The sequence below is a fragment of the Clinocottus analis genome, unplaced genomic scaffold (assembly GCF_023055335.1).
Source record: "Clinocottus analis isolate CAN_PGR_092001 unplaced genomic scaffold, fCliAna1.0.p SCAF_2, whole genome shotgun sequence".
In the NCBI taxonomy this organism is placed as follows: domain Eukaryota; kingdom Metazoa; phylum Chordata; class Actinopteri; order Perciformes; family Cottidae; genus Clinocottus; species Clinocottus analis.
In genome coordinates this window covers 24,315,256-24,328,434 of record NW_027175931.1, presented here as the reverse complement: position 1 = coordinate 24,328,434, position 13,179 = coordinate 24,315,256, and the positions used below count along the sequence as shown (strand labels likewise).

Genomic DNA, 13,179 nt, shown 5'->3' with positions numbered 1-13,179 from the left:
CATCCCAAATTAAAATCATTGTGGTTTTGCATCTTCACCCATCTGACATTCAGACTGAGTGACACTGATGCAGTCTTTTTGCACAAATCCCAGTTCCTGCTGAGTCTTAATTTCGTTAAAAAAAAGACTAAATAAGTTTTGACTATACACATATATATTTTTTTTCCATGGCAAAGACCAAACCATGAAGAGGCGGTACGGACATGGTTGAACACTAGCAACATCAATGTACAATGTTAGAGATGTAATGTTATGCAATGATAGGACAACATCGGCAGCACACGTTGAGCTCAGTTAGGAGTCGGAGTAACAACAATTACATCAACGGCATGGGAGAAAGAAACAAATTCATATTTTTGGAAGACGAGATTGACTGAATGCACTTGACCCCTGGACTAAGGTTTACTCGGACTAAAGAATAGGTGGCAAAGTGAACACTGTGACGATCCTCTCTCTATTCCCATGGTTATTTACTCAGTCCATGTCATTGGGTTAAACAAAAGAATATGAACAAAGCTAAAGGTTTTAACAAAGTTAAGTTTGTATCCTTCCTATTTTAGATACTGATCATCGCCAGTCAGGTCCAGTGGACCACTGATGTTACGAAAGCTCTCAGTTCCAGCAAAGAGCGAGCTGATAAGTCCTCTCTCAAGTCCATAAGGAAGAAACAGGTTGAGTTTTTGTTACTTAACTTAACTTAACTAAATATTTGTGATGACTGTGATGATTTCTAAACATTCCAGTGTGTTTCCATAAAGCAAGTTGAAGGCTTTGTACCCAGGAAAATGATTATAATTTATGTGTGTTGTGTTATTTTCTTATTTCCAATATTTCATGAGCTTGCGATTCATTAGCCTTGATGTGTTGAATTCAGCGTATCTGCCTTCTTTGGCGCCATTGGAAGGCAACATAGTGGTGTTATAAATTCAAATGCTTCCAATAAACTCTTGAGATTTTGCTATGTCTGTCTTTGTCTCTTAGGTTTTCAAGCTTCAAAGCTATTCAGAGATCATACGTGGGGACTTGTCCAAAATCCTACGTCTGAAGATTGTATCACTGGTGACGGGGGAGGTTCATGCTCGGGACGTCATTGATAAGCTGATCAAGGCGCGCTGCAACGACGTCAATGCCTTCGAATGGCTCTGCCAGCTGCGACTATACTGGGAGATGGTATGCTATGAGTGATGCTAGTAAGAACAACACCAGACGTATGGAGAAAAAGAAGAGCACAATAGGAAACTTCTATCAAGCCATATTATCAGCACTTTTTAATGGCTGTGAAAATACATTTCACTCTAAAATGTAAACGCTAAACTGTGGTAGAACAAATTGGTATAGATTTAACTACTAATAATTCCGTAGTTTGTGGCATTTAAAGGAACACTTTAAAAGACCTAAAACATAATTTATTTATGGCAGCAAGATATTCAGTTTGCTGAGCTGAAATGAGTTGGAGAGTTACAAAAAAACATCGACTGAACTTGTCCTTTTTCTGATTTGTTTGTTCTCTAGAGAGAGTGCATAATCAGACAGACTAACACACATTTCAAGTATCGCTACGAGTACCTGGGCAACTCTGGACGGCTCGTCATCACTCCACTCACTGACAGGTCAGTCAATCACTGCAGTTCCGCCACAAATCCAGCAATACATTCATCAATTTCTCACATGTCAATTAAGTAATTAATTAAAACATTTTTCAAAGTATTATCGTATAGTATAGTAAGTATTATTTTGATGTTTTTGAATAACCCAACCGTTCTGGAGGCTGAAGACAGATTTTCACTGATGTCAGTATTTTGTAATAACATCAAACAGATGCTACCATTAGCATTGTTTCTGTCGTAAAGTCACTATAGTACAACTCAGCTCTTTGTGCATTGACTGATAAGAAGACTCGGGCTAGAGAATAGATTCATAGTTGCAATATATAGCACATTAGTTCACATTAGAATCTTACATACTTATTTTTAAGGTACAACTTGAATATAAAGCTAACAAATGTAAAATTGTTACATCCAATTTATGCAATCACTGTCTTCTCTTTCAACATTTCATTCTAATGTTTTTTTTCAATGGGTTTAATGTGGTTTGAACAACCAAAATATTTGAATGATACTTGCTTATAATGAGTACAAATATAATAGTATAATGATTTTTTTTAATATTGACACCCTGTCTGTAAATGCTTGGCTCTGTCCAGATGCTACATGACCCTGACCACAGCACTCCATCTGCATCGGGGGGGCTCTCCTAAAGGCCCAGCTGGTACTGGGAAGACAGAGACAGTGAAGGACTTGGGCAAAGCTCTCGGCATGTACGTGATCGTGGTCAACTGCTCCGAAGGGCTAGACTATAAATCTATGGGACGCATGTACTCTGGCCTGGCACAGGTAAATGCTAGAGGATAAGGAAATATGATGATGGCGACTGGAGTTTGAATCATAATGATGATGATGTCAGACTAAATAGGTAAAACAGTAGTTTTCACACCTTTGAGTGTGTACGTTAGATACTTTTTTACTGACTAGTTATTGAAATACTATTCTCGTGCTAGTCAAGATTAAAAACCAGACAAAGCTGTGTGTTTTCATTGGAGTGGGTTTTCTTTTCACTGCGTGATTTGTACATTGTGTCCACCTGGACAGACCGGCGCATGGGGGTGCTTCGACGAGTTCAACCGAATCAACATCGAGGTGCTGTCGGTGGTGGCCCAACAAATCCTGTCCATCCTGTCCGCCCTCTCAGCTGGACTAACCAGGTTCCATTTTGAGGGACAGGACATAAATCTGGTCCCGTCGTGTGGCATCTTTATCACCATGAATCCTGGTAGGCCAATACAAATGTGCAGATGCATACACTGCATTTTATGCACGTTATGTTGAGTAAGTACTTTGGGATATTTTCAGAGGATGTTATGATATTTTTATTTTGTCATGAAAATAAATGTTTATAATTCAATATATTTCCTCTTTGCTTTGCTTTTCCTAGGTTACGCTGGTCGTACTGAACTTCCAGACAACCTCAAGTCCATGTTCAGACCGATCTCCATGGTGGTGCCAGACTCTACTCTAATAGCTGAGATCATACTGTTTGGAGAGGGCTTCAACAATTGCAAGGTACTACAACTCGAGGACATTTCATACTGTTTGTATATCTTCGTAAGAGTGAGTCTTACCACAGACGCTCCGTCCTGCTGCAATGCAAACTGACTGTTTAGTTGAGCTATGCTTTGGGACACGTCTTTGGAAGTGACAGATTAATTTACTGTTAGGTCACTCTGACTCATCTCATGTTCAATTTGTATAATAGTGAGATTGACCCTTCATCCTCTGTCCTCCTTTTGTTTATTTCTTTTCTTCTCTGTATCTCAGTAGCATAAAGGTACTCCACATCTTACATCTGTCTGTTTCCCATGTTTATAGCTCCTGGCAAAGAAAGTGTTCACCCTGTACTCCCTGGCAGTGCAGCAGCTGTCTAAACAGGACCACTATGATTTTGGCCTGCGTAGTCTCACCTCCATGCTGCGCTATGCTGGAACAAAGCGGCGCTCTTGTCCCAACATACCCGATGAAGAAGTAAGTCTCTCTCTCTTTTTTCTCTCTCTCTGTCTCATATACACCAAACCTATTGACCAGGAAAATATTTTGCTGACTATAATCATTCCTGTTGGTCATACTGGTGTTGAACAGATCTCTTCCTAATGCACCTCCAGTGTAAGTGAAAGGTGATCATATTGTCCCAATTTCAAAGGTTTTTATAAAGCTTCTGTGAGGCTTCAACAGTCCGGGTTAGTCAAGTCAAGTGGATATCTCTCACTGTTCGTGTGACTGTGCGGCTCTATTTCTCAGCTGGGTTTTGTAAGAGTAGTAACGGAGCCAGACCCGAACCAGACAAGCATATTGTTTCTTATGCCCGAATTGACCAAAGTCTATACTATACTAATAGATTTTAACTTGAATGCAAATAGCAAGCAGTTGCTACGACATGCATGAGCATGAATGTGAACCCAAGCTGTGCTGGCATCTCTCCTTTTGGCATCCTGTCTAACGACATGTCGAATGATAGGAAACCAGCTCCTATAACTTTAACTAAACTGCACTGACCTTTCCTTTCAAATCAACTCAACTTTACATTAGGGAATGAGTTAATCTGCGTTTATATCTCTGTTCTCAGATCCTTCTGATGGCTATGAAGGACATGAACATCGCTAAGCTGACCTCTGCTGATGTGCCACTGTTGAATGGGATCACCCAGGATTTGTTCCCTGCTGTGGAAATACCTGTTATAGACTATGGCAAGGTATGTTATAAAAGTGATAACAAATACCAAAAAGGTTTTTTATTTTATTAGAAAGATGCACTCAGCAGAGTGTGAATCGCCACTAAGTGGGTCTGCTACAACCACTATTTAATTCAATGAACGCAACCCTTAATTAGGGTCGTCTGGGAACATCGCGTCCTGGGGAAGATAATGATCTTTCATGCTGCATTTTTCATATCTGCATCTTTCCATCAGCCATTCTACTGTGTCCCTGTGTATGTGTGTTTGCGCGCTCACAGCACTGCACTGGAATATGTTGACGAGCATAAAGGTTATTTTACCCATGCGTTTGTTTGTGTGTGGATGATTCTACATCTAATGCACCATTATTTTCTCATCCTGTAGTCTGACCGTGCAGTTAAACTGCTGTATGAGCACAACCACATATATAACCCCAAATAGACCGACTTGATCCAACTTGACCCGAGTATGTCATGGTCAAATATATCATAGGTGTCTGTATCTTGACAACGTCCACCATCACCGACCTTTTCTGTCGTTTTGTTGCAGTTGAAGGAGGCTATAGAGGTGGTGCTTCGTCAGGGCGGTTTGCAGGTGACTCCTTTTACTGTCACCAAAGTCATCCAGCTTTATGAGACCAAAAACTCTCGACACTCCTCCATACTGGTGGGCAAGACAGGCAGTGCTAAGAGTGTTACCTGGAGGACTCTGCAGACTGTCCTCAGTTCCCTGCACCTCCAGGGAGAGCCTGGCTTCAACCTGGTCCAGGTGGGTGTGGAAGAAGAAGAATACTGAAATATATTAGCTCGTACTGTTGCTTTAAACAAAAGGAATGTTCTTGCGTCACAAAAAGGGGCACTAGTTTATTTCTTCTAGTCAAACAGTCAGAATCCCAGTCATGTTACTGTCTCTGTCCTTACTTATTACTTCTCATCCCGTTTTTTTCCTTCTTATTTACAAATTTGTATTCTTATGTTTTACTGACTAAAATCTATTCATGTTTGTACACCCCTTGCTCTCATCAGATCAGGGGCTAAAAACGATTACACAATTAACAAAAAATGCATGTTTCACAAAAAGCTACTGTTTTATTGTGTTCTCATCACTTTAAGCTTTGTAGCTGACAAAAAGACGACTGTAATTATGATCTGTCTTTATAATGCATCTATTTATTTTCATTTTCTCCTCCATGCCTTGGACCATGTGGTACAACAGGATTATCCTCTGAACCCCAAGGCATTGAGTCTGGGAGAGCTGTATGGAGAAAATGACCTGTCCACCAACGAGTGGTCTGACGGAGTGTTGTCTGCCCTCATGAGAGCAGCCTGTGCAGGTGCGGACACTAAACACACACTGCTGTGAATAAGTGAACACACAATAGGGATGTAGTATTCTTCCATCTGGACACATCTCGTCCAATGTCTAAGAGAGTATTCATGCAGGAAAAAAAAATCTAATTCGCCTTTTACGTAGTATTAGTAAACTGTGAAACATGCAGTGTGAAAGGAGCATCTTTGGCCTTTGAAATGTTACTACAAGCTTGAATTTCAAACAGATATGGGCATTATAGACGCTTTTCTTCAATCAAAAGACATATTTTTGATTTCTACCAAATTCAACCAAAACATCCAAACAGAAAAATGTGATTATAGGTTACGCTTTCCTTTCTTTGCCAGGCTTTTGGGCTGCTGTGTTAAAACTTCTGGGTGGAAAAAAGGTTTTGATCTGGCACACAGCACTGTAGATCCAAAGGTTTTTACTTTGCCATGCAACACACACTTTTGTACTCTTCTTGTATAGACACAGATTATTATCAATATTTTACTAGTTTTCAAAAACAAAATATTTAAAGTATTTTTTAAAATCGAATTGCTGAAATCAAAAGGCAAACTTGTAATTGATTGCATACACGTCTTAAAGTTGTGAAAGAAATATAAGTCACAAAGTGAACATTATTCCACCACTATATTTATATGTCTCTTCACTTTTTACATCACACTGCATCCCCTCTCCATTCCTCAGACGAGAAACCAGATGAGAAGTGGATTGTGTTTGACGGGCCTGTTGACACACTGTGGATAGAGAGTATGAACTCTGTCATGGATGACAACAAGGTGCTCACGCTCATCAATGGAGAGAGAATCTCTCTGCCTGAACAGGTCAGAACAGCACCAGAAACCAGACTAATAACAAACTAATAACATAACAGAATCCAATTAATTACCATGTCTTACTTTATCATAGTACACCATGTACAGTAAAACATATCACAACAGAAAAACTATTGTTTTTGTCACAGGTGTCTTTGCTGTTTGAAGTGGAGAACCTGGCAATGGCCTCTCCAGCTACTGTGTCTCGCTGTGGGATGGTCTACAACGATTACACCGATCTGGGATGGAAGCCTTTTGTTCATTCCTGGCTGGACAAGCGAGCAAAGGTACAATCCATTCACTCATAATAACAAATTAGTCATAAGTCTTTTTTTTAGACTAACATAAGAAAACCCTGTTTTACTCCCTTATTTTCTGGAAGCTGTTCCGTTCCATCTCCATTTATTGATCGCTCCTTTTCTCCCCAGGCTGAAGTGATTCATTTAAAGCGTTTGTTTGAGAAATACATCGTGAGCACACTGAACTTCAAGAGGAGCAACTGTAAAGAGCGGATTCCCATCACTGAACTAAATGGAGTAACCTCTCTTTGCCGCCTCTACGACGCCTTGGCCACACCCAGGAATGGGGTAAGACAAATAGAGAACCCTCTGAAACCTTCACTGCACATTGTAATCCCTCTCAATGACAACCGCTTTTAAGCACTGCTTAAATATAAATGTGTAGTAACTGACTTCAGACCTGTGACCAAACTTAAGCAATACATTATCAAAGCACTAGAAAGTAAATCCATAAAACTGTAAGCCAGACATTATCTAATGTTCTCCCTTTCTCCAGGTGAATACTTCAGACACAGAAAACTTGGGTACGATAGTGGAACTCTGGTTCATCTTCAGCCTTATCTGGTCCATCTGTGCCTCTGTCGACGAGGACGGACGCAAGAGGATGGACAACTTCATCCGGGAGATGGAAGGCACCTTCCCCATCAAGGTCCTCTTTAGAGTATATTTGTTTACACTCTCATGACATCCAAAGTCAGTCAAACAGCACTAATCATTCACAGTTTATCAATTTTGCAGATTGTTTTAAAATTGCACGCCTTGGTTCAATTAATGTAAGCATCTTAAATGCACCACATGCATATTACTAATAATAAATAATACTGTGTCCACTCACACTTTTCATCAGCAAAGTGAATAAATCTATATGAGCAGGCACCATTATTCTCTGATCTTTGTAAGTAAACTCTTACAGGACACGGTTTATGAGTACTTTGTGGACACCAAGAACAAAACCTGGTCTTCTTTTGAATATAAAGTGCCAAAGGGCTGGCGTTACAATGTCAAGTAAGTCGTGTGTTCTTGTGTGTCTGACATCAGCTGTTAAATGTTTGTATCCTTTAAACTCTCTGCTAACACATTTTCTTTTTCTTTTTAAATAAACACTATATGGTATAACATCCCACTAACATTTACATCTGTATCCCTCCCTCTCTCCTGCAGCGCTCCATTCTATGAGATTATTGTTCCAACAGTGGATACAATTCGCTACAACTTCCTGGTTGTGGCTCTGGTGTTGGGTCAGTACCCAGTGCTGCTCACTGGGCCTGTGGGAACCGGTAAAACCTCGGTGGCCCAGAGCGTCCTGCACAACTTGGATAACAAGTGGGCTGCCCTCACTGTCAACATGTCTTCACAGGTTGGTTCAGGCCTCAATAAAGATAAAGATGACAACTACGGTTAATGATTTGAATGTCCTGAAGGTCCACTGGGCTGCAACACACATTCTGTCATAAGGTGTAATCTAGAGATGCCAATGAAACATCCCATTTGAACTTTTCTGTATCTTTGTCTCTCTGTGTCTGTTCAGACCACCTCTAATAACATCCAGGCCATTGTGGAGGGCCGCATAGAGAAGAGAACCAAGGGGGTGTTCGTGCCAGCAGGTGGGAAACGCCTGCTGTGGTTCCTGGATGACCTCAACATGCCGGCCAATGACCTCTTTGGTTCCCAGCCACCACTGGAACTGCTGCGTCTCTGGATCGACTATGGCTTCTGGTATGACCGCCAGAACCAAACCTTGAAGTTTGTGAAGGTGAGGAAGGGCATTTTGAACAGAGTGGAACTGAGGTCTGTTTTCAGATGATTGTGGGATTAATATCTTATCATTTGTTCCTTCCTTTGTTGCTTTGTGCCTCCTCCATATTCACCTCTTTCCATTCCTTTCTCTCAGAAATTGGGTCAAGAGCCTTACACGGCTAATGTTTATTTCACAGGTGTTTTACTGAAACTCTGCTTTGCCTGCTTTGTTAGGACATGTTCTTGTTGGCGTCCATGGGGCTCCCTGGTGGAGGGAGGAATCAAATATCTGGCCGCTTACAGAGTCGATTCAATCTCATCAACATGACTTTCCCTCAGGTAAGTCCCGATGACTATTTAGCGGACCTCTCCTCTCCTCTTTCTCGTCCCCTCTTCTTTACCACTGAGAAGTAAACATTGTAGGAACTAACTGATTTTGACTTTAAAAGCTTTTTAAATATATTAGATAAACAGTTAAATAATAATTCCCAGGATTTATAGATTGTGTAACTTTTACTTTTTTATCACTTAAGAAGAAAGAATTGTTTTCTTTCTCTGTCACATTTTTTTCATCGAGGTTGATCCTGGTAATAATTCACTGGTTATTTTTTTTATCTTTCATTAGCCTGATTATGATTGTTGCTTTCCTTTCCTTGGTCACTCCCTCACCAGCTCTAAGTCTCTAATATTTGTTGTTCTCCTTACACCATTTCCCAGTCCATCTTATCTTCATTATATTTGTTGTTCCTCCCTCAACTTGTTTTTCCACAAGAGTGCAAACTATATTTGATTTTGGAAATGACTGGAGCCATATTGTTAACACCTTACACACTTTCTTTGACACTTGAATGTGTGAATTGGACAACATGAAATGGAATTATCACACTTCTTATGATATTCCTATTCTGTTATTCTTCCCTTGGCCAATACCACTTTAAAATGTATGGAACTTTTTGACACAGCTATATCATTGCCAAGATGTACCACACTTGAACAGACCTGTCTTCTCTGCATGCAGGAGTCCCAGATCAGGCAGATCTACAGTACTATGATCAACCAAAAGCTGGAGGGCTTTAATGAGGAGGTGAAGGCCGTTGGAGAAATTTTGACTCAGGCCACCTTAGAACTGTATGATGCCGTGACAACTCGTTTTCTTCCTACTCCAGCCAAGACCCACTACCTCTTCAACCTCAGGGATATCTCCAAGGTATGCATTAATTCATAGAGACGGTCGATGTGACATTGAACTACAAATTTTTTCCGCCTGCTGTGTATGATTGTGCATGACTGATTAGTTAGAATCCTGATGGGCAGGTGGCTCCTTACTTGGTGGCCATCAGTGTATGAATGGGTGTATGGTGACATAGTGTGTGAATGAATGGGTGAATGATGACATATAGTGTAAAGTGCTTTGTGTAGTTGGAAGACATTGTCCATTTATCAATAGCTATGGTAAAACATTTTCTTAAACGTTACTGAGAGCTTATATAACTCACCTGTTTAGTTATGTGACTTATGTCACAATGACTCTATGATTTGTTTTCAATGTGCAACCCGTTCCAGGTGTTTCAAGGTCTGCTAAGAGCTCACCCAGATTTCCATGATACCAAAAACATCATCGCGAGACTGTGGATCCATGAGTGCTTCAGGTAATCATTGACCTTGGACATATCCATCTGCGGGTGGATTGCTACTTGATTTTACATGGGTCAAAACACACAGGTTATGTTGTTGGGTATGTATTGGATAATATTTGTTCTCTGTGTTTTGTTTCAGGGTCATTTCAGACAGGCTGGTAGATCACAGTGACATGAAGGCCTTTGTGGCTTTGGTGGCGGAGAAACTCGCCTCACTCTTTGACCTCACGTACCACAACCTCTGCCCCAACAAACAACCCCCAATATTTGGTACATTTGTATCTAAACAATGGATTGTTGGTTTAAGTATTATGAAAATGTTAGCCTAATGATTACACCATGGATATAAATGTGTTAACCTGCGTTTATTTCTCGCTGTGTGTGTGTGTGTGTGTGTGTGTGTGTGTGTGTGTGTTTGTGTGTGCCAGGTGATTTCCTGTGTGAGTCTGGTGTGTATGAGGACCTGCTGGACATGAAGGGTCTCAAGAAGTTCATGGAGACCCAGCTCGAGGACTACAACCTGACACCCAGCGTAGTGCCCATGAGCCTGGTGTTCTTCGGAGACGCCATCAATCACAGTGCGTCTGAGAACATCACAGACACAGTCAAGCAACATAACCTGATAAATGAGTCTACTACCTTTGTCAGTTGTACTCGCCACACACAAGCCAGGTATGAGAACACTGTACATGTAATTCAAATGTATTGGTCATATGTTTGTTTTCCCTCCACAGTAACCCGAGTCATACGTGTGATCAGTCAGCTCAGGGGCAACATGCTGCTGGTCGGTGTTGGGGCCTCTGGCAGACAGAGTCTGTCTAAGATGGCTGCCTTCATCTGTGAATACTCCGTATTCCAGGTGGAAGTCACCAAGCAGTACCGGAAACAGGAATTCAGAGAAGGTGGGATTAAACACACCAGTACATTCCCAGATGTTTGGAAAAGGGAAAGCATGACTATTAAGCCCATTGCTGGGAAATTAAATTAAAAAAACTAAAGATGGAGAGAAACAACATCAGAACAACAATGTACTCAAATATGTTCTTTAAAACAGTCTTGTTCATCCCATTTAGTCAGCAATATATATGGTTATTCTCTGTCCTTTCTTTCAGACATCAAGAAGCTGTACTGGTGGACTGGTGTGGACAACAAGCCCACAGTCTTCTTGTTCAATGACACCCAGATTGTAGACAACTCCTTCCTCGAGGACATCAATAATATCCTGAGCTCTGGCGAGGTGCCTAACCTCTACAAGCAGGACGAGTTTGCTGAGGTCTGTATTGTCTTTAAGTCTTTTTGGCCTCCTGTCTTTCCATCTGTATACTTTTCGTTCATATTTTTACATGTATGTTTAAATAGCTCACAGAAGATAGTGAAGCACATGTTCTCTGCTGAGTTTTTATTTTTTCACATTTCACAAATTATCCTTGCCACAAAACGTGATGGTTGAAATCTTCCTTAAGTAAAATACATCCTCCCTTATGTATTAATCTCACATAACGTGGCTCCTATAGATCATTTGAACTTTTTGAAACCCACTTCAAAGCCTCGTAACTTGTAATTGTTGTCACTCTACCTGTAGGTGTGCAATGCTCTGTTAGAGTCTGCCAGGAAAGACCATGTACCTGAGACGCCGGACTCCCTGTTCAGCTACCTGACGGAGCGAGTCAGGAACAACCTGCACATCGTGCTCTGTATGAGCCCAGTGGGAGAGTCCTTCAGGTAGATTCTGAGTGTGTTTTTTGTAGCACAGTGTGTCTTATAACACACCTGGGTTCACAATATGTTTCTTCCTTCTATTTTTTCTCCTCTCTCTGCTGTCGACACACATGTTTATGGAAATTAACACAGTATTTATCACATTTCATGAAGTCCCAGCACTTCAGTACCTTCTCTCTTGCAGCTGAACATTTTATCCTGACAACATCCGTGCAAGCTGACACATCCAAAGCACTTTTAAAAACGTAAATGGTTCAAACTGTTTCCTGCGCTCAGCCGTTCCACAAAGACACTGAGGACAACTTGTTCTGGACCTCTGACTACGAACTGCTATTACTGTCCATATCACACATTTGGATCAGACCTCGGGTTTTATCACTCCACCTCTTCACCTTCTTTGTCTCTTTCGTCAACAGGGCTCGAGCTATCAAGAGCACTATCCTCTAGGGGTTGATGCACTTGTGGTGTAAAACTTGTAAAGCCTTCATTTTCTGGAGATATTATCCAATGGACACAACTGAAAGGGAGACTTATAGGCAAACCAGTCTAAATGCTAATAGGGTCATTATTCTATGGCCATTATTTTGTACAATTAACCTTTACTTCATAATGATAAGTGACAGCAAAATTGCTACTTTAAGGTACCATCTGTAAAGTTTGAATCACTTTGAAGCATATACAGGGTGCATAATGGCTTCATTGTGGCCCAATTAGTTTTTACTTTATGGCCCTAATTAGTTTTTACTTTACCAACTACAAAATGTACCCTCACCAGTATACAGACTGTCTCCACAAGGTTGTAATGGAGATCATTATATCAACAAATGATATTGGAGAACCATTTATAAATTGCTGTTTGCCAACAGGAACCGCATCCTCCATTACCCAGCGATTGTCAACTGCACCACCATTGACTGGTTCTGTGAGTGGCCCAAAGAAGCTCTGCTGGAGGTAGCTGAGAGGTACCTGGATGGACTGGAGCTCGGCTCTTTGGACGGGGTGAGGCACAAACACACATAAATACACATTTGTATGTGTGAGCACTTGGTTTCACACTGTTAAACTGATCCTGATTTGACATTGTGATATGTTCTTACATGTGTATCTGCTCTCCCAACATCTGTTTATTGTATATTATCCTAATTTCCTTGTATGGATACTTCTACCTGGCCAATAAAACACATTTTGATGTTGTAGATCCAGACAAAGGTAGCCAGTGTCTTTGTGACCACACACCAGTCGGTTGCACAGGTCTCCCAAAAGATGAAGTTGGAGCTGAGGAGACATAATTATGTGACACCCACCAACTACCTAGAGCTGGTGTCTGGATACAGAAAGTAGGCAACTTTAAAC

At 40.9% G+C, this 13,179-nt stretch overlaps 1 protein-coding gene across 1 annotated transcript in view; it reads left to right on the top strand.

Moving 5' to 3' along the window:
* Positions 1-13,179, top strand: part of dnah2 (dynein, axonemal, heavy chain 2) — a 44,140-nt gene that overhangs the window by 18,319 nt on the left and 12,642 nt on the right. Inside the window, exons 34-60 of the mRNA XM_068584208.1 lie at positions 561-671; positions 982-1,170; positions 1,513-1,610; positions 2,204-2,393; positions 2,649-2,829; positions 2,992-3,119; positions 3,426-3,578; positions 4,177-4,302; positions 4,834-5,052; positions 5,500-5,617; positions 6,307-6,443; positions 6,584-6,721; positions 6,863-7,021; positions 7,230-7,382; positions 7,647-7,738; positions 7,895-8,090; positions 8,262-8,486; positions 8,705-8,809; positions 9,489-9,677; positions 10,034-10,119; positions 10,247-10,377; positions 10,536-10,685; positions 10,842-11,009; positions 11,220-11,380; positions 11,690-11,829; positions 12,693-12,825; positions 13,024-13,163. Coding sequence (XP_068440309.1) covers positions 561-671; positions 982-1,170; positions 1,513-1,610; positions 2,204-2,393; positions 2,649-2,829; positions 2,992-3,119; positions 3,426-3,578; positions 4,177-4,302; positions 4,834-5,052; positions 5,500-5,617; positions 6,307-6,443; positions 6,584-6,721; positions 6,863-7,021; positions 7,230-7,382; positions 7,647-7,738; positions 7,895-8,090; positions 8,262-8,486; positions 8,705-8,809; positions 9,489-9,677; positions 10,034-10,119; positions 10,247-10,377; positions 10,536-10,685; positions 10,842-11,009; positions 11,220-11,380; positions 11,690-11,829; positions 12,693-12,825; positions 13,024-13,163 — 4,016 coding nt within the window. The remainder of the gene's footprint in view (positions 1-560; positions 672-981; positions 1,171-1,512; positions 1,611-2,203; positions 2,394-2,648; positions 2,830-2,991; positions 3,120-3,425; positions 3,579-4,176; positions 4,303-4,833; positions 5,053-5,499; positions 5,618-6,306; positions 6,444-6,583; positions 6,722-6,862; positions 7,022-7,229; positions 7,383-7,646; positions 7,739-7,894; positions 8,091-8,261; positions 8,487-8,704; positions 8,810-9,488; positions 9,678-10,033; positions 10,120-10,246; positions 10,378-10,535; positions 10,686-10,841; positions 11,010-11,219; positions 11,381-11,689; positions 11,830-12,692; positions 12,826-13,023; positions 13,164-13,179) is intronic.